General features: G+C 39.9%; 1 protein-coding gene across 22 annotated transcripts in view; it reads right to left on the bottom strand.

The window, feature by feature from the left end:
* ERC2 (ELKS/RAB6-interacting/CAST family member 2) overlaps window positions 1-25037 on the bottom strand; it is a 904101-nt gene that overhangs the window by 199859 nt on the left and 679205 nt on the right. For 17 of the 22 annotated variants that reach the window (XR_013357839.1, XR_013357837.1, XR_013357838.1 and 14 more), the window contains 2 exons: window positions 14123-14270; window positions 12525-12653 (listed from right to left, as the gene is read on the bottom strand). Coding sequence is in view for 19 of the 22 variants with exons in the window: in XM_077858464.1 (XP_077714590.1) it covers window positions 12525-12653; window positions 14123-14270 (277 nt within the window). In the remaining 3 variants the exon portion in view is untranslated. The remainder of the gene's footprint in view (window positions 1-12524; window positions 12654-14122; window positions 14271-25037) is intronic. The other 5 variants (XM_077858476.1, XM_077858477.1, XM_077858478.1 and 2 more) reach the window with 1 other exon arrangement.

Here is a 25037-nt window from a genome sequence, read left to right as displayed (position 1 = left end):
TTTATATTCCAACTTCTAAGGCACTGGGTTCAGCGTGCTCTCATTCCAGCCCTGACATAGGAGGATATGTTGAGCAGTCCTGTAGTGTCCTCTGAGAATCCCAATCATGTGTATGACAAGCAGGAGGGCTCTTCACATGACAAAAGAAGGTTTCTATATACAGAAATAGTACCCTCAGAACCAGAACATAGTAACTGAGCTTATAGAACTAACTACCTAGGGGAGATACAGGCATTTCTCCTCTTGAGCCCAAGATAATCATTCTGGAAACAGAAAACTTGGTGATAGAACCTGCTTTGCCGCTTTCCAAAGCTGGGTGTCCACCTGCAACTTGGAAAACTTTGGAAACAGTTCTAAGTCACATATTTGGAGTGAAAAAGATTAAGCCTCCTGAACTTTGAGCTAGCCAGCTCCGATTGGGTCTGCTCCATTCCATTTCTCATCCACACTTGCCAAAAGCACGAAGAGGCAACTGGGACATTTACTCATAGTATCTGCTATTAAGATAAATCAGCAACACTTAAGTGTCTTTTGTTCATAAAAATAATCCCCTGGAGATGGTTCTCTTCCCCTCCCTCCCCCCCAAATATCAGCTTTTTGTTTCCCTGCCTCACCAAGGATTGCATCACTAGAAAGCTCAAGAACACAGAGGCTCTCCCTGGAAGCCCAATCTCATGTCAAGAAACCTCAGAAGACCTTGACTCCAACAGACCCCCCCAGCACCCTGGACAAGAAAGTTCAAGGCTGGGAGATCTGGACACTTCTTTCCTTGGAAGGAAGATGTCTGAACCCATACTGAACTGGGTTCTTTCAAGGCAACGCTTGCACCTTCTGCACTACTTATGTTTTGTTCAAGGGTGAATCAGGATTTGCCTCCCAAAATTGCAGAAGGCAAGGTCGATTTATGAACATTTCTACTCAAGCTTTTTCTTTGGCCAGGGAAACAAGTCATGTGGAATGGATTTGTGTCAATGGATTGTCAGCAGAGACAATGTGGGACCATCATTTCTCAGTGCTACCCTGTGGGGAAGAGTAAGATAGTCTTGTCCTTGGCTCCTCAGAATTGAGATTAATATTCTGCACATTTGTGCAACCCTCAGGGTTTTTTAAGACCTTGTCCCAGAGAAGATGCTTCATGGTAATGCTTCTCTGTGAGTTAGGTAGGAAACAAAATACTCATTTTTACAGGAAGGTAAGTTGACCTGCTCACCATCACCTAAGTAATAAATGAAGATGAGTCAGAATTACACAAGCCAAATGAGCAAACTTCGGAGTCTTCTGTCTTCCCTGCCGTCTTTGAAATCTAGAATACTCAAATGTTGCTTGGTAGGAAGCAGGGCAAATGCATTGCAGTGGAAAAACAGAGGCTGAGAGTACTACCCCTACAGAGAGATTCACTGATGGCATCTTGGCTTGACTACTCACCAGCTCTGTGATTTAGTTTCTGCCTCTGCAAAGTGGAGGACTCTGATGATACTACCGCTTTAAGTATTTGTGATAATTGTAATACAACAACAAAAGTAAATCACTGTGCCTAAAATATCATTTGTTCAAAAAAGTAACAGCTGTCTTCATATCTTATTGAACAATGCATCTCTCCTACTCAACTGTAGGCTCCAAGAAAGCAAAAGCACAAAAGCACAGCCTTGTGCCTCAAAGTCCTCGTTGTATGTGTGAATGTACTGGAATTGTCTCTGACTACCAAAAATGCAAGGAACCTAGGGGTCTGTTGGTTTATTCCCTTCATTTTACAGATGGGAAAACCGAGCCTGTGAGAGAGAAGCAAAATGAGCTGCCCCAAGTTTCTCAGTGTGTTGAGGTCAGAGCTGGGTGAGAACTCTGATTCTCAGATCTTGCACCATCTATTACCTGTCAAGTTTTCCTTGCTGAGGTGTCTTTTGTGCTTTGCTGTATTAAATAGTTAATATAATACCTCCTAGATCACTGCATGCTGTCAGATATCTCAGAGAACATTGGGGCCCCAAATGCAAGAAGACCAACGCAGAAACTGCCTGGCCTTGTGACCCACATATCTGGTTCCTACCCTAGCACTCAAAGGAGCTTTGGCACACCCAAGGCAGCCCAAAGCAGTCGGGTTTCTGGTTGGCTTCTCAGCTATCTTTGTAATTCTTGGTGAGCTAAAGGAAATAAACTAGCCTCCAGATGATTGGTTAATCAGAGATTTCTGGGGCAAAAGAACCACCCTGCATTACCTTGTGAGTTGTCATTCTTGTTCAGTCGATTTTCATTGTTCTCTGAAATGACAGCCTCTCAGTCCAATCTGAACTTAAAACCTCTTTGCACAATTCCATTCCCAGACTGCATCAGAGATCATCTGAATAAAAATTTGCTGGCTGTGTCCAATGGGCATTTCCCAATGGCCATATCAGGGCAGAGATAAGAGAGTGGGGTTTTGGTTGTTGTGTGCATATTTTTAAAAATAATCTCATTTAAACATTGGTGTTGTGGGGTTCTGGCTCCCCCACCTTGTCAGCTCAGCAACTGCACTTCAGACTTGGACCTGAGAAGACCAGATTCCACCTCTCCTGGCTATAATTTGCTCCCTCTGAGGACTCTCTTCCTGCACTGTACTCTACATGGATCACCCCCTACCTCCCTTCAGGTTCTTGTTCACATGTCCCTTTCTCAAGGAGGCATCCTGGGAACACCATATTCAAAGTCATCTCCCAAACACCTCATAGAACACCATCTTTATTTTTCCCCACACTATTTGTCATTTAATGTTGCATATACATGATGCCTTTCTTTTGTTTCTTGTTTGTCCCCTCCACTAGAATACAAACTCTCTTGGGGTAGGGAGTTTTGTGTTTTGTTCACTACAGTGTCCTCAGTGTCTAGAACAATGTCTGGCACATAGTATGTGCTCAATAAGATTTGCTGAATAAGCTGCTCACTTCTTCCCATGCCTACTCCCCTAAGAAGTTTTAAAGATCTCCCTCTGACTCTCCCTCTCTTTTACTGGTCATTTGCACTACTTAGAGTAATATTCTGTCCCAAATCTATAGTTGGCATGTTATCAGAGTATAGACTTGACAAACTTAACACTAACAACTGAAATTTTTGTAAAAACTTAGAAATGTCAAGTACTTTGTAGGAGAGAGCCATTTCTAAATTCTCTAAAATCCTTAAAACAACTATAACTCCAATATTTCAACTTTTGAGCACTAACATGAAGGAAATAACAGAAAAAAGATTTATATACTGAGATGTTCATCAAATATGATTATAAAAGTGAAAAACTAGAAACCAACTGAAATTCCAAAAATAAGAGAATGATAAAAATAATTACGGCAATGATGGAAATCATACAACCAAGATATATGCTTTTGAAGGCTTTTAAGGACATGGGAAAATGTATAACATTAAATGTTTATAAGGTTAAAAAAAACTTTATTATGTAGTATGTCATGTCTTTGTTCAAATATGTATGTAGACAATGGAATGTAGGAAACTATAAATCTTAATGACAGTTATTTCTGAATGGCGGGATTATGGGTGATTTTAGATTCTTACATACATTTTCTAAGTTTCTAAAATGAGCATACTATTTTTATGATAAAACATATATTTATATGCTTTCAAGTATGGAAAAGTATCATTTACATAATAAGGATGGTTACAGAATTAAATCCTTATTACTTTTTAATATTGTGCAATACTATGGATCACATTTTAAAAAAAACAACACACCTGAGAGGTTCTAGAAGTTTTAACTCTGCCTTTAGTAGCATGTTGCAGAGAATGGAAAAAAAAATGGCATCTTCCCAAAAAGAATATGTAGTTAAGTGAGAGTAAAGATAAACTACAAGAATGCTAAATACTGTGTTTGATAATTGTCTTTCTGCAATCATGAGAGGGAAGGGGCAGTAATCCCCTTTCCTGAAACATTATTGTTTGAAAAAGCCTAAAAAGAAGAAATTCTGAAGCCAGGGAAGCACAATCTGTACACCACTGCTGATCAATGACAAATCAGTGTGATTTAGACACAGTTATGCAAGGGGCAGTGTGAACACAAAGGGGGGGGGGGTGAAGAACTTTTCTTTCATTTTGAAATTCAGCATTAGGAAGACACAAGGGCAGGAAGTCAGATCTTTTTTCAATTCATTTGAAATGATAAGGTGAAGACAGCCTGGAAGGACTTTTAATTATATGATGAGAGGAAGGAAAGGAGGGAGGGAGAGAAAAGAGACCAGGAGAAACCTGTTTTATATATGAGATGATGAAGAAGACAGTGGAAAATGGAGAGGGAAAAAGGCTTCCAGCAGCTATCTTGAGAATGAAACACAAAGGCTAAAAGAGGCAAGTGCCAAGATTTCACATAGGGAAGCAGAAAATGTGGCAGACTTGATCAAGCCTGTGGCAAACCTTCCCCATGGCAGCAGGAGACACCTGGTGATGTAGAAAGAGATAAGTCTCCCTTCCCAGCCTGCATGTGTGACCTCAGGTCATAGCCGGAGCTGGTGGGGCCTGTAGGAGGAGCTGGGAGTGGTGCTCAGTATCACAAGATAAAGCCTTCTTTTTATGCTACCCTGTTGCTTGGGGGCGATGACCGAATGAGGTATCGCAGCAACCTGGGGACTTGGGCTGAGAAGAGTATGGAAGAGCTTTGGAGTGAGACCTATTCACAACTTCAGTTGCGGTGTCTTCACCTAGTTCCAGGACCTTAGTTTCCTTATCTCTGAAATGATATTAATAACATCTGGTTTTCAGAATTGTGAAGATTAAATGAGATACTATATTTAAAACCCAGTGCCAGGTATATAGCAAGAGTTCAAAAATTGTTAGCTACTCCCACTCTAAAAGGTGAGTAGAAAACTGTCACGAAGAGCAAGAATGATGCACACATTACACACACAAAGTCCTCTTGAAGCAATGTCAGTTTAAGATCCCCTCAAATCTACCCAGTGCAACAGCTGGATCCGTCCTTTCCCAAAGTACAATGGCTTCCTGGTGGCTGACATCTTGGGAACTTCCCCCATATATGCTGTCTGCTTTGGTGATGGATCTGAATGTTCTTAGAGGCAGTAATGAACAGGTTAAAATCGAGGGGATTTCAAACATGTCTAATCCAATAAGAGGCTTGGTAAAACATGCGTTATCACTTAAAGAATAAATGTTTAAAAATAGAGCACAGATGTGAAATTTGAATAAAAAAAGAGGGAGACAGCGCGTGAGAGATCTTCTTGGCATTTGTATGCTATTCTCTGTTTTGGTCACCTTCAGCTAAGCCTGTTATTCTAATGTGCTCTGCCAACTGCTAGATACTGTGGGGGGTGCTTCAAATTACTGAAGCACAGTTGGCAAATCACTCTGAACTTAAAAGTCATATCCATCTCTCTCTTTACGTATTTCTAAAAATGGAGGAACACACTGATCAAGTTGAGCTTTTCAAGTTTTTCTACTTAGAAAGGTATATTTTAAAAGTAAAGAGCTTTTCTAAAACTAGCAATTCTTATATTAGAATCCTTAAATACTTTAGAGAAGTATCATGGATAAGCCTCTGTCACAAAAGATAGACTATGGGCTGCCAATCATAAAATTCACAGGAATTCCTACTTCTGTAGGAAGCATTCCCTGACCTCTCCAGCAAGGAAAGATTTTTGAATGTTGATAGCACATCTGCACCAAAAAATAGCAATTTTCCCCTGTTATCCATTTCATGAGCTAACATTTGTCATACTGGTGGTAGAGATGATAAAAACCCAAGGTTCAAAGGTGAACTCAAATGTCCTTCTATAGCTCAAGAGGGCCTAACACAATCTCACCAAAGGTACTCCATGAATATTTAGGGAAGGGAACCAAAGTGGTTTTAAAAATATGACTATTCAAATGAAAGACTCAGAAAGTGGACCATCAAAGTCAGCTTGCAGCTCTGGGAAAATGCACCTCCAACAGAGATTTGGGAAACCCGTTGAATCCCTGAGAAAATATTTGCCTCCACAATCCGAGTGCCATTTCGTGTTGCAACTGGTCGGCTGAATTGATACCCAGAGTACTGGGGCTGAGGCATCAGCTACTTAGAGTGAGGAAAGTCGAGGTAAAGAGAGCAGACTAGTGTCCTGACCAATTACTTAGACACTATGAGGAAACTTTTCAGTAACACTGAGTACTTCAAGCTTTATCTCCTTGAGATACACTGTCCTTGGTCTGCCAAGGAGGAATCTGAATATTTCTTTTTTAAAGGAGGGTTCTCTGGAACATACTGTAAAGATGCCTTGCATCGAAATCAATGATAAATAGAGATGTGCCTAGATTCTACCAGTGGGACAAGAACAACTTAACCCAAAGTAAGTCTGCAGTGAAAACCAATGCATTTGCATTTCAGCAATTTGATCTGGGGCAAGTCTGTGATGCATTACAATGCTGGGATCAAATCAAGCTTTTCTGGAGCTCATCCAACCAAAACACGAGGCTATGGGAACCCTACTGCACAGAGCTCCTCCACTGCTGTTTAATTGTGCTCACCTCCTGAACCATAAAGTGTAATTAAAAGTCATCTGCATACAAGGCAATGGAAGTGTAAATAGGAAGCATAACCATGTGTGGCCTCAAGCAGAAAGAGAAAGAAATGCCTGACCAGCCATCCCATGCAGGTGCTTCCCACTTTCCTTGACAGGATGGTTCTGTCTCTGCCAAGATCCAGTTTGACTAAGATTCCATCCCTACAACCTGAAAGTGTTCAACAGCAAGATGGTGGCAGCCTCCACCATCTCCCATTCTTGGCCATACTTACTTGGCTAATTCTTCAATAGGAGTCCTATTGAAGAACAACACCGGAGAGGGGGGAAAGCTACCCAAATAGATACTACTCTACAGAACTAGCATAGCCTCCAGAATGTTGACCTGGACTAGTCTCTCCTGGCCTATTAATACCTCCGTGTCCCAAAATGCCCAGTATATTTCCTGGTAGCCAAAAGGAATACCCAGAACTAGTAGGAAAGGGAAAAGAAAACCAAGCACAACTTATCTCTGATCACAGAGGTATTCTAACCAGTTCTGAGAAATAAGCTGGTTCTAATTTTAGCTAAACAATAGTGTCTGGCCCTCATTTTAAGAAGGCATTTTCATCAAGGATGTGCATATCACTACTTCAGCACACAGGGGAGCATTTGGGAATAAGGCTTAGGGGGTAAGATTTAGTTTTAAGCTTTCTTCAAAAACCCCTTAGCAGCAGAAAAAATCCAATGATTTCAGAATTAATTATTTTGATGTCAGTCCTTCCTTTAAGGGTGAAGAAAAAGAGTTGGGGGAGACTGGATCCAAAACACAAAAGAAGGAAAATTGGTTATTTTTACTAATATTTTTCAGAACTAGTCTCCCCACAGAAAGAAAAGAAAACTTAACTCATTCCCAATTGAGACCTTCTCTCAAAATTGCAAAAATCTGGAAGCCAGATTTTTTTTTTTTTTTTTAAAAAGAGCCAGAGTAAAAGTGTCAGAGGTGTGCTTATGAAGAAATGCAGTTGGGAAGAATACAAAAGTTGGACAGACTTATGTATCTACTACTAAGCTATGATTAATCCTTTATCTTTTTTTATGCAACAGAAAGTTAATTTGTACTGCTCTCTCAGCTTTATACCTTGCTTAGCCTAGAACCAACCCAAATGTCAACACCTGAAGAGTGTCATAAAGATTCTTTTGTTGTTAAGCATACTTGGAATTTCTGAACTCATTTCATATCACCTTCTCTAGCTCTCCTGACAGATGTTTAACAGGAGTTTAGGTATTTCTAGGCAAATTGATTTATGACACTCAGAAGTTTTTCAGGGATGAAGTAGAAGAGCTCCCTTCATAACAACAAGTAACCTTTGCCACATCTGGAAACTCAGTGACATTTTATTCAAGAAGAAACCCCAAATTTGGAGGGGATCTGAACTAAAATACAGTGAATAGATTCAGAAGAAAGGTTCAAAATGGCCACAATTGCACATTATTCAAGTACGGGAAAAGGCAATCTCTGTAAAATGTCTTACATCATGGCAGGAAAGGACATGACAACATTTTGTGTTCATCATTTGGCAAACAAGTCTCACATCTTCTACCAACTCCTATAGGTGGTGGCTGCCTGGAATATTGGGGGGAGAAGAATCATAAGACTAAGTTTTGTCAAAGTCATGACTGATCAATAATGTCTCTTTTTAAAATAAGCTGCCCTGGTAATTCACTCACTTATGAATTTATACTTTCAACAAATATTTACTAAATGCCCACTATGTGCTAGCAATTGTGCTAGGCCTGGAGATAAATGGTCAACAACAAAAAAGTCTCAGAGTCTCGTTCTTCGTCCTCCTGGGGCTCATAAACTAGCAGGGCAGATAGTTACCATTCAAATGATCAAAGAACAAATGCAAAATTGCATACGTTACAGTGCAATTAAGTGATGTACACATTCTATAGGAGTGTCAAACTAGAGATTTACCCAATTGAGAAAGTTCCAGAGAGCTTCCCTGAGAAAAGTGGTGTTGGATTGAGATTGAATGAGTAAATGGCTATTAACTACGTAAGGAAAAGAGGGAAATGTATTCTAGGCAGAGGGGATTGCATTGCATGTACAAAGCAGAGCACATATTGGTTTGAATTTGATTTTATCCTTCCAGTAAAGGAAGCCAGGGAAGATTTTAGAGAAATAAGGCTGGAGAGTGATAAGTGTATCATGAGATTTATCTTTTCTAAAGACCAAGCTTTTGTCCACTGAGATTTGAGAATCTCTGTCTTGGCCTGGAGGCAGGCTGTACTTCTCCTAGGCATAGCCATCACCCTGAGTAGGCCAATGTCATGATGATGACCATTCCTGACCACCTGCTTACCTCCTTATGGTAAGGAGAATGCAGGATTTAGACTTCAGTAGTATACTGTTGAGATTGCCAGAAAGTCAGGGAGGATATTTCGTCAAAGGGTTCTGTTCCTACTCAAAAGTTCTCACTAGCCATGACAAGCAAATTTTGGCATTAGTTCTTCATGGCTCCAGTGGAAATGGAAATGCTTTTTAAAAATGCGAGCTAAGCACTGGGACTCCTTAGTAGTTAACTGCAGGGGATCTGGAGAGTAGCACTCTGAGTGGTACCCAAAAGCCCTCCTTGCTCTGAGTTTGCATAGCTAATGTATTTTGTTTCCTAACTGCAGAGAACTTCTCCTCTAGAATGTACCACTCTCAGCAGATCTTGCACAAGAGTCCTACACATCCTATCTGCACCCCATTACTGCTTTGACAGCTAACCTCTTCACTTCCTTGTCTATTCTACTCCAGCCACACTGGTTTCCCTTTTCTTCACCAAACACAGCAGCATGTTCCTGCCTTAGGGCGTTGCACTGGTGATTCCCTCTGCCAAAACACTCTTCTCCTACATTTCTAAAGGGCTCTCACTCTCACCTCCTTCACATCTTTGCTCAAGTGTCTCCTTCTCAATGAGGCCCATCTGTCTACCTTATTTTACATTGTTACCACATTCTCAATTCTTCCCTTGACACTCCTGTTCTCCTTATACTGGTCTACACTTTTCTTTCTTTTCTTTTCTTTTTTTTTTTTTTTTTTTACCATGTGATTTACTTATTTATGATGTTCAGATTTATTGCCTTTTTCCCATCCTCCCCACCCCAAGCATTAAAACATAAACTCCACAAGGAAGGTGTCTTTATCTATTTTGGTCACTGATGTATTCCAAAAATGCATACCATTCTATTACTGGGAAGGCACTCAATGAATATTGTTGAGTTAAATCCCAGCATGGCACTTGGCCTCACCAAGCTACCCATACCCACTCACACTTGTGCCCTTGAGTAGCTTGTGAGCCATAGGCTGAGGCATTCAAACTTGATTCCTCTGACAACATCTGTGAGGTGTGGGGGCTAATCCATGGCTTACACTATGGCTTTAAGGATGTAGTAGTTAGCCTAGCTAAAGGGAAAGTGTCAGCGCTCCTACATCTCAGAAGCCCAAACCTGCACAACCAGATATGTATGTATAGGTATGGTAGTTGTGTCATGTGGTCTCTTGGAACCTTGGTTTGATTAACTCAAAAATAAGAATGATGCTATCCTCATTGCGGCAAATAAAATATGTTGTGGATGAATCCCCAGCACCTGGCAGAGAGCCTGACACATGGCAGATATGCAATATGTTGGATAGTTGATTATGAGGAAAAAGTGAGATAATATTTGTAAACTTATGTATACATAAAGCACTTGGCATAGAGCCTGGCATGTGGTAATCATGCATTTATTCACAAAACAAATATTTATAGAGTGACTACTATGTTCTTGGCAAAGTACAATAACTATGGGGATTGTTGAATGAGCTACTGATGTTCAGTCACTGTGAATGTCATGGGCAGTAGAAAGACTTGCATGAGCTGAGCTGAGCAGGAGGTAGCATGAAGAGGGTGGCATCTCTCATGAGCCAGTCTGCCTCAGTATCCTCACAGTACATTGGGCAGATGAACATCCAGACCAGGCCTTTCCTTCCCATTGGCCTGGGTACTTGAAAGAGCTCTGCTCTCTGAGGTCACTTATGCAGGAATGACAGTGGAGGTCTGAGACTTGCTCTCCCAGGGGTGCCTTCTCTGATTCACTTTATGTGACTGCATACACAAACCAAGCAAATTTAATAAGCACTATGAGCCTCTTTAGCACTCTGGGACCTGGGGTCTACAGTTCTTGACATGACTTCTCACTGCTCCCCAAGTGCTTGGACTTTAAGGGAGGGAGGACCAGGATGGCTTAGGTACTAACATCTGTCTGCAGTTTCTCCCACAGTCAAGAGTGTGTTCTTAATAAGTTAGGACTCCCAGGTTTATGAAAAATATCAACAATGAAATAAAAATCAAACTATCTCTGAGGGTTGGTGATGATAAAATCAATTATTATTATTATTATTAGTAGTAGTAGTAGTAGTAGTAGTAGTAATAGTAGTAGTAATAGCAGCTCACACATTTACAGCACCTACTATGTGCCAGGCAGGTGCAAAGCTCTTTACATACAATACACTCACAACACTTTGAATTAGATTATTAGCCCAATTTACAGATAACAAAACTGAGGTTTATGGAGGTTTAATATTTTGCCCATGATCACACAGTTAACAAATGCTCAAGTAAGAGTCATCCTAAGCAGTCCAACTCTAGATGGCATCTGCAAAATCCGGTTATGGTTGTGTGGAAAAGGGTCTTTTCAAGTATCATAGAATGTCCAGCTGTGGAGCCTGAACAAGGGACCCAACCTTTCTGGACCTCCTATAAGAGCATCAGCCCTTCAGTGTTGTTGGGAGTTGATGAGTTAGTGTATGTAAAATCTTTACATCCACATCTGGCATGTGGTGAGAACTCAGAAGTATTAGGAATTACTGATATGATCAAATAGCCTAAACCTAAGAGCTCTACGCAGAATCCACCCCTTATGAATAGCCTAAGTACATTCTTAAATGGGCATTTTGGCATCTACTTCAAGCTTAAAAAGATAAGGGGACCTCCCAGGTTCTGGAATACCCTTCTGCTTATCACTCTGAATTCTTTCCTGAACTGGGTGGGGTATGTGTGGACTCAGGTAGACTATCCAAAACTCAAGCTCTATTGCTTACAAGCTGTGTGTTTTAGGCTGGTTTATTCCACACTCTGAGTCTCAGTTATGCCCCCTGGAAAAGGAAGGTGATCCTGCTATCCATACTACAGGGCTGCTGTGAGGACACTGGGCAAAGTCCCTGAGAAACACTGGATACATATCCTGGCACAGAACAAACACTCAATAAAAAGGGAGTGCTTTTAAAGCCAATTAATCATTGTCTTTAGAATCATATCATTTACAACAAGGGTACATCAATTTGTGTGCTTTTTTTCCCCCCTTCTCTGTTGCCTACAGGGTATGGGGAAGGATTTCAAACCTAAATTATCAAGGAGCCCATCCTTCTCTTTTGCTGTCTCTTTTTCCACAAGAGCCCTTCAGACCCTGCCTTAGTTCAGGCAGAAGCCTAATTCTGCTTGGCTGGGGTTTCACAAATGTGCCCCATGATACCCAAAACCAAGCCTGTCGTGAATAATGAAGGCTTTGTGCAGTTTCCCAGGAGCAAATTGAAGGGCTACACTCAATCCTTCCTGGAATCCAGGAGTGCATTTTCATGATGCTGAGAAAGAGAAAAAACAGCCTTAAAAAAATTCCTTATTGGAAAAGTAAAGGGAGATTTGGGGAGCAAGGTATCTAAGAGACAGAAAGAAAAATTTAATCCACTATGCCTGACAATAAGGCCTCTGGCAGCCTTGGCTTTGCAGTAATGCCAGGCCATTTTAGAAGAGCTGGTCCCAGAGGGTAGCCACCAAGTCTGGAACCCTTGGCAAATACATAATAAATGAAATCACTTTACAAATCAAGATAGAATGCTATCATCTATGGTCTCAGGATTTTTGGCCACCAACTACTTGAAATCATCTAAAGAGGTAAAGGGCAAGGCAGGATGTAGCTGTTATGCATCCCCACCCCCCATGGTGGGGGCGAGTGTTTCCTTAGCTGCTGACTGACCTGAGACCTTTGGATCATGTATGCATCGTAGCTGGACCCGTGGTACTTGGCCGTAATATCTGGGCTGTAGCCAGCATCACAAGTGCATGGTATATTCGAGCTCAGGGGCTGTTTCCTAGGTCTATATACCTGTGGGAGAAAGCTACAATGGTTAGGTGCAGGAGGGGAGGGTGCAGGGCTCACAGGGAAGGAGTTAGGAGAAAGCAAAGAAAGGGGCTTATCTTGACTTTCTGTGGCCAAGTGGGTGGAAAGCCCAGTGTAGAAGATGCATAGCCCCAAACAAAGAGGTCAGATGGAAGCAGTTCCCAACCCCCAGGGCCAGCGCTAGCGAGGCATGCTGCTCTGTGGAATGACCTCAATGTCTGGCAGTGACTGGGACCCTCCTCTGCAGGAGAGGGCACCCAGGCATGGCATTGGTCTCTCTCTCTCAGCAAGGCAGCCCTATGAGAAATGGACTCTGGTTCAGGGCCAAAGGTTGACTCCTCCTTTCTGAGGAGGGAAAGAATTGGCCCAATTGTGAGGTAAAAGGGTTTATTTCTTTGGCTTCCCTTCCACTCATCTTGTACACTGTGCCCAGATCACCATAGCAGGCAGAGAACCAGTCCTGGGGGCTGAAATTGATGTGGACACACTCCATGTGGTATCATACGGCATTTAGAAAGCTTCAGAGCCACATGTGCCCAGAACTAAGATGTGACCTGTTACCTTGTGAGACCACAGACCATTGAGCCATAGTATTTGCTGAGTTGGTTTCATCATGAAGCTAGAATCCAAGTGAATTTCTTTAACTATTTGCTTACCCAAAGCCCCCAAGTTATATATGGAGAAGAAATAATGTCTGAAGATTTCAGGAATGATTTTGTAATATGCTTCAGGTACAATTTCCATTCAAGCCACTTTCAGAAACCCCTCCAAAAAGAAAAGAACTACTTTCTGTACAAGTTAGGACTTTGCCCCTCCTTCCTTCTCCCTCAGAAGAAATAGAGTGGCCTAGAGAGGAGGAAAAAAGATGGATAATTGGGTAAATAGGTGATAAAAAGAATGTTTAAATAATGGCTGGGGAGGTCTCCAAGCGTAGTCTGGCAGTACTAGGGGCTGGGAGATGTTCCTTAGCCAAAAAGGTCCTGAAGGAACTAGTTAAAGAATCAAAGTTGGAAGTATAGAGAGAAAGAAGTATAAAGAACTAGATGAGGAGAGTTACTGATGGGGCCCAGAAAGTGAGCAAAACAGAAGGTAATAGCTCCAATGAGAAAGAAAGTGCCCAGAATTTAATTCATAGTTTGTTAAGATTTAGTCAGAAGTCATACAAAGTCCACTGGAAGGAAGAGACCTGAGAGCTATTTCTGGGGAGATGATGCAAATACAAAAGAAAGGAAAACAGAGCTGGCTGCAAACCACACAAGCTCAGGCACATGCACATAAACACAGAAAAGCAGTAAAGTGATGTTCCAGCAACAACCTGGGCCATTTCATTCCTACCTGGTTTTAGCTGTTTGAGCTGGCACGATGGACATGGGAGAATGAAGAGTAGCTAAACCCAGAGAAAGCACCCAAGCCCCCACACCAGCAAAACACACCTTTCGTGCAGGAGGCCCCACCTGCTGTTTTAACTGATGGACGAGCCGATCTTTTTCCCTCTTGAGGGCCATGACTTCTTCCTGTGTCTTTTTCTTTTTGGAAGCAGACAATTCCAGCAAGGCAATATTTGCATCTTTTTCACTGATTGCCGCAAGCAGCGCTTCCTGTCTGGTAAAATAAAGATTATTGCGATAATTTTTATAAAGTGTAAAAAAAAGTTGTCATTTATAGTTGAAATGAACCATAGAGCATTGTCTTAATGGGATGGAATCATGGACAATGTTTAAGACAAGCTAACTCTTTGATTTTCAGAATGGACAAAGTAGTTTGTGTCAGAACCCCCGAGACCCATGCACTGCTTTCTCTGAAGGAGCCATTTTTCATTGGCTTCATAGACAAAGCTGCAAGTTAGAAATGGAAGGAGTCAATCTGAGCATTCACTTCTAGGACACTTTAATCCACCCATTCATCTGTCCATCCATCCATCCATCCATCCATTCATTCATCTATCCATCCACCCACCCACCATTTGCCAAGTAAAGTTCTAGGTACACCAAGACAACCTAACAAAACTGGCCAACAATTTTAATATAAATATCATTTTTTTTTCATGCAAGATTTTCTTCTGAAGGCAGACATAGATATTTGGTAGGGTAGTCCTTTCCATTTTCAATGTAATTAATGATGCTTTCCTGCCATTCCACCAAATACCATTCCTTCCTCAGTCTTCCTTATCTAGTAATTATACCACCACCCACTGAGTAACCCAAACACCAAGCCTAGAAGTCATTCTTGATTCCTTCCCTTTCTTCTCTACCCAGAGACAACCCATTAACAACTTCAGTAGGTTTCACTCCAGAAGACATTCCTTACCTAAACTGATCTACTGCTACCAAATTTCTCCTAACCACCAGCATTCATTCCTGCAGCCCACTGGTCTCCCTGGAACAAAACCCCAAGTAATCTTTAAAAATATTATAAATCTGAATTCTACCACTCTGCTGATTGCAAAATCCATTGCGTCACCCATTAGACTTGAAATCCAGACCCTTTATTGATGCCTGTGACTCATTACACCAACTGGCCCTGACCTGTCTGAGATCACCTTGTGCCCCTTCTCCTTCCATAATCAGTAGACTCCAGCACATTTTGTGTCCAAACTCTTTCTAGTCCTTGAAAATGTTATACTTATTTTCACCTCATAAGCTTTGCTTTTGCCATACCCTCTGACTGGAATGCCCTCGCACAGGTCTTTACCCTTCAGGTCTCAACTCAAATGTATCTTACTCAGAAAAGCCCTCTCTAGCTCCTTTACCTAGCAGTGACCTTCTACTTTGTGCCCAAGCCACTGTATCACATTATACTTATTATACTCTTTCTTCATAAAACTCTTTGCTATTTAAAAGGATCTTAGATATTCATTATTTGTTGTCCAGATTTGGCACTCCATGAAACTGGAACCTCATCTACCTTGTGCACCACCAATTCTCTGGCTTCTGAAAGAGCACTGAGCACATAGTGAGGGTCAAAAACATTTGCTCAAGAAATATATGTCTACTTTGTACTTTAAAAAAATGTCTGAAGATATCACTGTACAAATCTTCCTTTCATTTTTAATTTTTATTTAATTTTAATTTTTAATTTTATTTTTTAAAGATTTATTTATTTTGAGAGAGAGGAAGAAAGACAGAACATGAGCACGGGGAGAGGCAGAGGGAGAGGCTCTTACAAGCAGTGAGGAGCCTGATGTGGGGCTGATCCCATAACCAATGAGATCATGACCTGAGAAGAAACCAAGAGTCAGACACTTAATTGACTACACCACTCAGGCACTCCAATTTTTAATTTTTTAAAGATTAATTGTATTTATTTATTTGAGAGAGAGAAAGAGAAAGAGCTGGGGGAGGGACAGAGGGATAGGATCTCAAGTAGGCTCCACACCCAGCATGGAGCCCTACCTGGGGCATAACCCTGAGATCATGACCTGAGCTGAAATCAAAAGCCAGATGCCCAACTAGCTGAGCCACTCAAGTGCCCCAAAGAATTGTAATTCTTTTAAAAATGAGAGAAGACCTCTTATAAGATGTTGCAGTCCTGGGAAAGTCTCTGTATTGGGTATTTTCTTTGCATACAAGTCCCAGGACTAAAACCTGGTCATGATCCTGTTTTATCTTTCTTTAATTCCCAGACTAGGCCCCCTCCAGACCAGGCCCCCTCCAGATGTTTGAACAAGATGGTCATTATTTGGATCTCAGATTTTCTCCCTTTTCACTGCAGGGATTTGTATGGACTTTTCTGGGCCCTGCTAATGGCAGGCAGTAGGAGCTTCTGTTGGAGGCTCAGTCAGACATATGAGCAGCAGAAATGTCAGGGAATATGTCCACTTTCCAGAAGAAAACCAGTGCAGCCTGGACTATCAACAGCAGCATTCAAATCCAGCTTCACACAGCCTGTCTCCTTCTGGATAACATCTTGAGACAATAGACATGCTTACTGTTCACAGCTTGTGCATATTTGTACATAAAGCCAAGCTGAAGAGGCAGCACAGCCTTCAAATCAAAGAGAGCCTATTTGCTACCTCCTCCAATTTAACTACCACACACCTAAGGTGATTGCAATATTTTACCCCACTCTGCCCCAAAGTGAAATGTCCATGTGATGCTTTTTTTAATGGAAACAACCTAAGAAATCATTGGTAGAAATACTGGGAATTGATCATAAATTATGCTGCATCTCCACATTTCACTCTTTTTTAAAAAAGATTTTATTTATTTATTTGAGAGAGAGAGAGAGAGCAAGCATGCACATGCAAGCAAGAGCAGGGGCAGATGGAGAGGGAGAAGCAGACTCCCCACTAACCATGGAGCTCAGCATGGGGTGTGGGGCTCTGAGATCCCAGACTCCCAGGACTCTGCGCTCATGACCTGAGCTGAAGTCAGATGCTTAGCTGACTGAGCCACCCAGATATCCCTCTACATTTCACTCTTTACAGCTATATGCTGCATGTAAAATGCTGACTAAAAAAGATCTTTGAAAACATTTGTTGAGAGACAATTCTACACGTCTCATACTTCTGCCCATTTTACAAGCATAGTCACTATCTTCTTTTCTCACAATCTTTCCAGAACGTTTGTACAGTGAATAGCCTTAGAAGACAGAGGTAGTTTTTTCCTTTGGATCAAAGGATAGACATGCTTACTGTCCTCATATAATAGTATCTCAATCCAGAGCAAAGGGCAGGCATGTTACTGCCATTATAAAAGATTCAGATTCCGTAGATTGAGGATTCTTCTCTTGCAATGTAATCAATCCACTGTAGGTACAGCTATTCGTCTGGCCCATCTGCCTTGCTTCCATGAGACTTAAGGAAAGGAGAATTGACATAAATATACTGATCCTACTCTCTGCACCTTGAGCAGTGAAGTTCTTTGTTTCTGACCTCAAAGTCTCTGGTCATCTACCTACATCCATGAAACCGAGGCAGACTAACCTATTAGCATGCCAATAAGGAAAAATCTAGAATCCTCACAGTTCTTGATGTGCATGTGTATATATAAGATCGCCAAAACATAAAACTATATTCATAGAAAAAAATGGGAGGGAAAGACACTAAAATGCTAATAGTCATTACCTCACGTTGGTGAAATAGGTTGGTTTTTGCCCTTTTCTACCCATACCTTCCAGCATTCTTCCCATTTCTCACAAAATATCATGAGAGTAAACATTAAAAAACTGTAAATGAAACTTCTCAGTCACCAAAAAAACTGCAGATGCATGCTTCAAATACTTGGCATATGTGAAATGTGTTCATTTTCCCATCAAGGTATTTATTATGTTCTCTCTGTCCCTCTACTCTTTATGCACGGGTTAAGTGCACGCACACATACTTTCATATACACATGTCTGGTACAATCTACATCATCTCCCACTTAATTGTAAGCATTACCTAAATAGGTTCCCTGGATCAACTTTTATATCTCTATGTCCTATGGTCCTTTTCAACCCATTTTCTTCTTCCAGGTCAAAATTAAGAATTAACACAGCTTTAATAACTGTTACAAGTCATCAGTCTAAAAACTGATCTTTCTTTCTTTTTATATTGACTGTTGAGATTTCTTTTTTAAAAAAATATTTTTTAATTCAATTTGCCAACATAGACTCTTCTAAATTCCTTTTCCAACTTAAAACTTATATTTCCTCTTGTAATATCATTAAAATTCCCAATAAATTAATTTCTAACTCTTGGTTTTTTGTTGATCATTAAACTGTTGATTACAAAACATATGTCAATTCCTAATTCTCTGCAGATGTTATTGCCAAATACAGTCCCAAATCCTATTATCAATTATTATACCTCAAACACACTTAAATCATTTTTATAAAAGTATATTTAAAACCACTACTCATCAATATTAATATTCATGCAAAATAACCCATTTTCTTCTTTGTAACATTTTCCTTATTTTTTTTTTATTTTGTTTTGTTTGCTTCTGGCTGACAAATCTATTTTATAAATGCTGGTATTATACAATCATAGAACTGTGAATAAGGTTAGTGTAACAAGAATCATATATATATTTTGAAATCCTCCTTTATATGTTAACCATAAACTACTGATAATTTCTCTTAAAATAACTTGATTGAAATCTATGTTCAATAATTCCAGTCTATTTAAAGCAAAGAGTAATTGGTAGGAAAAAAAGTATATAAAACTAGAAATTTGAACATTTTACACTTTAGGATGTTCGGAAAAATGTTCTGAATATTTTAAGACTTATCTGGCCACTACTTATTTGTACAGGGATGTCAGGCAAAGCAAACTCTTAATTCTAGGGTGACAGAACCACTGCATTTGTGGCTTTTTTAAGCAATAAGCTTTATAAAATGAATTTTAAATAATTCTTTATCAAGCTGATACATTTCAACTAATAATTTAAATCATTGTGAGCTAATTCTGCAGAGCAGAGTTAAATGGGTTTTCATCATTCCTGCTTTAGTAGTCAGGGGCTTTTTGAAGATACTGAACATGCATTTTTTTTTTTGAACATACATTTTTTAAAGATTAACTTCATTTGCCAGCCATATACCAGATTCTATACTTTTTGCAATTCCCATAAGGCAATTTGCTAATACAACTACTACACCTACTGACAAATACCTTACTGAAAATACACAGAGGCCTGTTCTGAGAAAATGGCAAACATTGTAATAAATTAGGAAGCTTAAATGTTACCACTGTTTTTCTCCCCAAAAGGGAATTTTGATTCAGTCTTTCAAAGTCTGGGAAAATGGAAATATTTGCATTTCTAATGTCCTTTTACATCTACATCTTTTTAAAAAATCCTTAAGTATAGAGTGTATCTGTGAAAAGACATTTGGATATAAATTGGAATCACAAAGAAATATCCTCATTGTTTTCTCCATCAAGTGAATCATCTTCTAGATTCAAGGCCAGATTTACATTGCTTCAGAAATTGTTATGGTCCCATCAACCTAAGAAAGTTTCTAGAAGTCTGAAACCACCTCCAACACTTAATCTGTCCTTTCTATTCATAGACAACATGAAAAAAACAGATTTCCTCATCTTTAGATAGTTAGTGGGGTTAAGTATATACCAAAGGCTTGCAAAATTATCTTTAGAACACTGCAACGCTTCAGTATACAATTACTAAGGTGATCCGTCTATGCCCCAAAATGTAGCTTAAAATATGAAAAAGAAGCCCAAATAAGCTAGAAAGGAAGATAAGATAATGCAAAGAGAAATAAATCTATAAGAGTCTGCTGAATGCCAAGCTAAGAAAGTGGACCATAGACAGCATTTTATCAAAGTGCAGCCTAAACAAACGTCAAGGGGAATAATTTCTTTAACAAATATGGGCAACAATGAAGTAAAAAGAGGGGGGACTTCTGTGCCCTTATACACATTTAGTCAGGGTTAACAATGGATAAAAATATGTGCAAGAACACATTTAATAGCCCTATGCTGTCATTCAGTTTGTAGGAGGTAGTCAAGATACAGCTAATAAAACACCAAAAAAATGGTTTGAGCCACCCTGAAAAAAAAAACCTCAATGGAATAAAACAAAAGACTGAAGGGCGTCTCCCACTAAGATAAATGCCTTCTTTTGAGTGTTGCCTGTGGCTAACCTTCACAAAGAGAGCTCCAGAATCCTCTGATGGTAATACATCACTACATCACTTATCACAGTCAATTTAAAAGGGAGCTTTATAAACATTTCTATTTCACTCCCTGTTGCTGTCACTCTATTAATGATGACTTGAGCTGAGAGGGTCCAAAATTAATTTTAGGAATTGTAAATGAGGCAGACCAATTAGGAACTCTTATAAATTGGATTGGGGAAAAGTATTAACACATTTTTTTTCTTGCTTTCCTACAGGCTCTTGTTTTAGTGAGCTGACCCATCTTTAGGAACACATTCAATTACAAAAGCAGATGCTTAAAAAATGCATTCCATTAAGAAATGTTTGGATAATGACATGCAAGGGAGAACCTACATTATGTATGGTGCTCAGCCCGCAGTCATGTTCTAATCATACTGTGGGAAAAAAAAATTCCGCTCAATCAACTTTTCCCAGTTAATTACTGTTTTCTTTCCCTCATGACCCTGAATCTTCAACCATAAGTTCAGTAGGAGGTGACTTAAGACAGACGGTGACGAAAGATCCTGTTCAAAACAGCCTCTCTCTCACCCCTGGAGTGAGGATGGGTGGAGGTTTGCTGTGATCAACTCTGGAGATAGATGCTCATTTGCTTAAATTTTAAAAGCAGAATTTTTAAAAAGCATCTTGAGAAAGGGAAGTCTTCTGATATCAATTACTATCAACACGACCCACCAGTAGAATGATATATTGTGTATGCAGAAGGGCCCACGCAGAAAGCAAAGCTGTTCACATAAGGTGGGGCCCACAGGGTGAGATATATTTGAACAACCACAAGTTCCACCAAGGACAAAGAACAGACCAGATTTGTAAAGGCCAGGCTTTGGCAGCCTGACTCCTTAATGTGGTTTGCTCTCTGTCGCCCACCTAAAACTGACCTCAAGAAACAGTTTACTCCAATTACGGAGAATTTTGTCTTTGAAACCTAATAGCACATGACTGGAATTTCCTAACACAGGGGCCATGAAGTCTTGTGGAAGCTCTTTACTCCATGCACCAGCTTTTACCCCGCTACTTACTCAGGGCATGACCTAAGTTTAGGCAGCTGAGCCATCCTTGGGTTCCACCAAGTGTGTCTGGGCCAGGAAACTCTGAAGTCGCAGCATTGTGCACCTTCAGGACACTAAGATGGCAAATGTTGGCACCTCGTGTCATTCTGCTCAAATGAGTATCAGGGTGTTGGAGGCTAGCTGACTTTCTCATGTGGAAGAGGCCAGAGGAGGATGAGTATCAGGAAGAGTTCCAGCCCCATCCTAAATTGCTCGCCCCATTCCCATCCCTTGGGAGAACTGATAAAAAGGCAATGGGAGATGGGAGGAGCCCCTCTCTAAGTCCTAGTATAAGACATTTGTTTGAGGTATTACTGATTACTGTGTACCACACACATGTGCGTGCACATACACACACGCACGCACATGAGATAAGAAAATACTTCTTTTGATTTTTAGCCTATCGTGATTTCTTTAAACTTATCTACATAAATAATGTATCACTCATGTCCTTAAGAGGTGATTAAGGTCCTTGATTAGGATACTAATCCTCAACTTTGGAACTGAATGTACCTGGGTTTAAGTCTCAGCAAAATTGGTTGTCTCTGTGACCCTGGGCAAGTTACTTAATGACTCTGAAACTTAGATTTCCTCATAATTGAACTAAGAAGGATGATAGTAATTCTCTCTTAATTCTTTGTGAGAGTTAAATGTGATAATGCATGTAAAGATTCTGTTCAGGGGTGCCTGGAACAACCACACAAATGTTAGCAATTACTTGTTATTACATAACATGGATACCACCAAATGTAAAGATTCAAGTTTTGCATTATTTTCTACCAGGCTCCCCTTTATAATAAACATTCTAAACATGCCAGTGGGTCTCTTATTCTCAAGACTGACTCTGAAATTGGTTTCTGTTTAGTTGCACATTTGACTTACATAAGATGATGTCTGTTTTGCAAAGAAATTTAAAGGAGAAAACAGAGCTTGAGTGTGGACACAGTGTGTTCATCATAGAAGTTGCATCCCAGGCCACCCAGGTTTGATTTAGTCAATAACTGTTCAATAGCACCCATCTAAACTGATAGGAAAGGCCACACAAAAGTGGGCAAGATATGATTTCATGCCACATGAGAAATGGAAACGTATTCTGAAAGGTGACCTTTTAAAAGTCAAGGTCAAGTGCAAAATCTAACCAAAGTCAAACAACTTCAAAACAAAAATTCTTCCATAAAAAAAAAAAAAAAAAAAAAAAACTAAAAAAAAGGGTAAATTTGGAAGACAGGGAGGGCAAGTAAAATAAAGGGCTTCTGACCCCGCACTGACCAGGCATATCAGGTACATACTAGCACACCAGACATTAGTGTGTAATTGCTTGCTGTAGTTCTTGTTTGTTCCCATTATTCTCGTCATTCAGTGATGAGAAAGCTTCTCTGTTGATCACTTAACTCTGTCAATGTAGCTTTCTGTGTGAAATACTCCCAACCAGACTCCCTCGAAGGGTTATTGATGATTGATAATAAGAAAACCAAATACATCTGGACCTCACTGTGGGCCAGATCTTTGCTAAACCTATTGTCCACGGATGATCAGTTACTGTCAAGACACTTGTCTTATCACATTAACTTTTTGGTTGGAAATGAATAACAGCCAGAAAATAGGTCATTGACTCCAGGGTTTAGCGCTCAGGGCATCTGACCAATTATTTTTCTTATTGGTGATATATATAAATGTATATATGTGTGTATATGTATACATATTTCCCAAAATATAATACATTTTAATTTTCCCTCTTCTGTATATTTAATGCTACTAAGAGTTGTTAGTAAGTCTTTGCACATAGCAGCAAATTGCCCTCCTGTATCCTGAACTAAATATTTCCCTTCTTAATTTGAAATTTTTGTGTTAAATCAAACCTCCCTTTATTTATGTTTACATGGAATAGAATATTCCCATAGGCTAAATTATAATGAAAAACAAAACAGATTGTCATGTCATTGCTGTAGAGGAATATGAGCAGAAGGGGGCACATTCCAGAATTTTGTTAATGCAACATTTGAAGAAAATTGAATTAAGTTTCTATAAAGCAGATCTTTGTAGAGAAATACAAAAAAAAAAAAAAAAAAAAAAAGAAATTTGATGGAAGTAGCTCCTCCTATTCAGGGGAAGGAAAAAAGGCAGTGGTGTCTTCTGACTGGGGTAAGGAAAGAGAGTGTGCTGCGTCTGTGTGTGCCAAGCAAAAAGCAGGTTTCCAGAAGGAGCAGGAAGGCATCATATCTGATGGGGGGAGGGGGGCTAACCAGATTCCCATCAGCTTGAAGCTGTTCTCCTTTGCTGTGCCTGCCACAGAATTGAACAGCAATTCAGGATAACCTGCAGGAGTCTTCCTTTGGGAAGCTGATGGCTTTTAAAGCACCCTCAAACATGTAATTCCTCAAGCAAATCTCTTTGAGAAGTCTGGATTTTAGGTCTGCCATCTTGTGGCCATTGCAATAAATACCTCCCTTTTCCAGTTTTTCCCAGAGCAATTACATCTGTATAATCTATATTCTAAAAAGGTACCACAGAGGGTGCTTATTTAAAAAATGAATATTAGCCATAGGAGAGCTCAGCAATGCATACGGAGCTAGGACATCTCACATTCTAATCCTCTTTCTGCTCACATTTTTCATTCCTTGGTGGAAGCTTAGATTCAAATGAGCACTTATCAAATTATCAAATGAACATTCAGTATAGGATCAGGTCTGCTGAGAAGTTGGTTAAGAGGTGATAGCTATACTTCAGGTGCCTTTTTAAAAAAAAAAAGGGGGGGGGAACTTAATGAACACAAAGCTGCACCCAAATGGAATGAAAATCTCAGCATTTCTGTATTTACCATACATGAATTTGCGAGGAGAACATATAGAATAAAATAGATTGCAATTCCAAAGGAGCTTCATACCTAAAAACTGGGATGGTATATTTTTCTGGAAAAAAACTAAAGTCCAAATGACAGAGATTAGAAATATACTCTTCAACATTGTGAGGGGGAAAAGTGAGACCAAATTTATAGCAGTTATATGTTGGGAAGAATTTGCTAAAATGCTGCCATGAAAACACACTGAGTCTGTCTAATGCACACTCACTAGCCACTTGTTGCATGTGTCAATGGGAGAGAAAGTGAATGTGTGTGGCCACTTTCTCAGCAAGGTTTCATAAGCCAATGTATCATAAGCTCTAAACTAAAAAAGAGATGCAAGAGCATATTCCTTGGCCATAAATTAATTTCAGAGCCCAAACTACAGAAGTATAAAACTATACATACACATTTATACACCAAAAGTATTGCATTGCTAAGCAACTGATTTAAAAGACATATATATAATTAAGACTTACAAAAATCAGCTAGTGAATCCAGAAATGAGTTGTATCTGTTAGTTACCTGAAATTTCTGGATTCATGATATAATATATGGGACACTACTAGCATGCTCCTTCTCAGAGGTTGAGGGAATGTGAAACCAGACAGCGGATGCAGAATGAAAGAGTCTGGTAAACTACCTGAAAGAACTCCACATCTGGAAAGAATCGTGGGGGAACCAGCCCAAGACACAATGGTATAGAAAGCAGTCTCAGATTTACAGTATGGGTGGCCTTGTGGCTCATGGAAGTGAAATTTCCACTCCAGGAGGAGCGATCACTAAGAAGCAGGGATATTTCTGATGTGAAATTAGGAAGTCCAGTCCAAAGCAACTGGAGGGAATGTCTTCCTCTGGCATGGCTGT

Source organism: Canis aureus, chromosome 19 (genome assembly GCF_053574225.1).
Source record: "Canis aureus isolate CA01 chromosome 19, VMU_Caureus_v.1.0, whole genome shotgun sequence".
NCBI classification, from domain to species: domain Eukaryota; kingdom Metazoa; phylum Chordata; class Mammalia; order Carnivora; family Canidae; genus Canis; species Canis aureus.
This window is presented reverse-complemented; position numbering and strand designations above follow the sequence as displayed.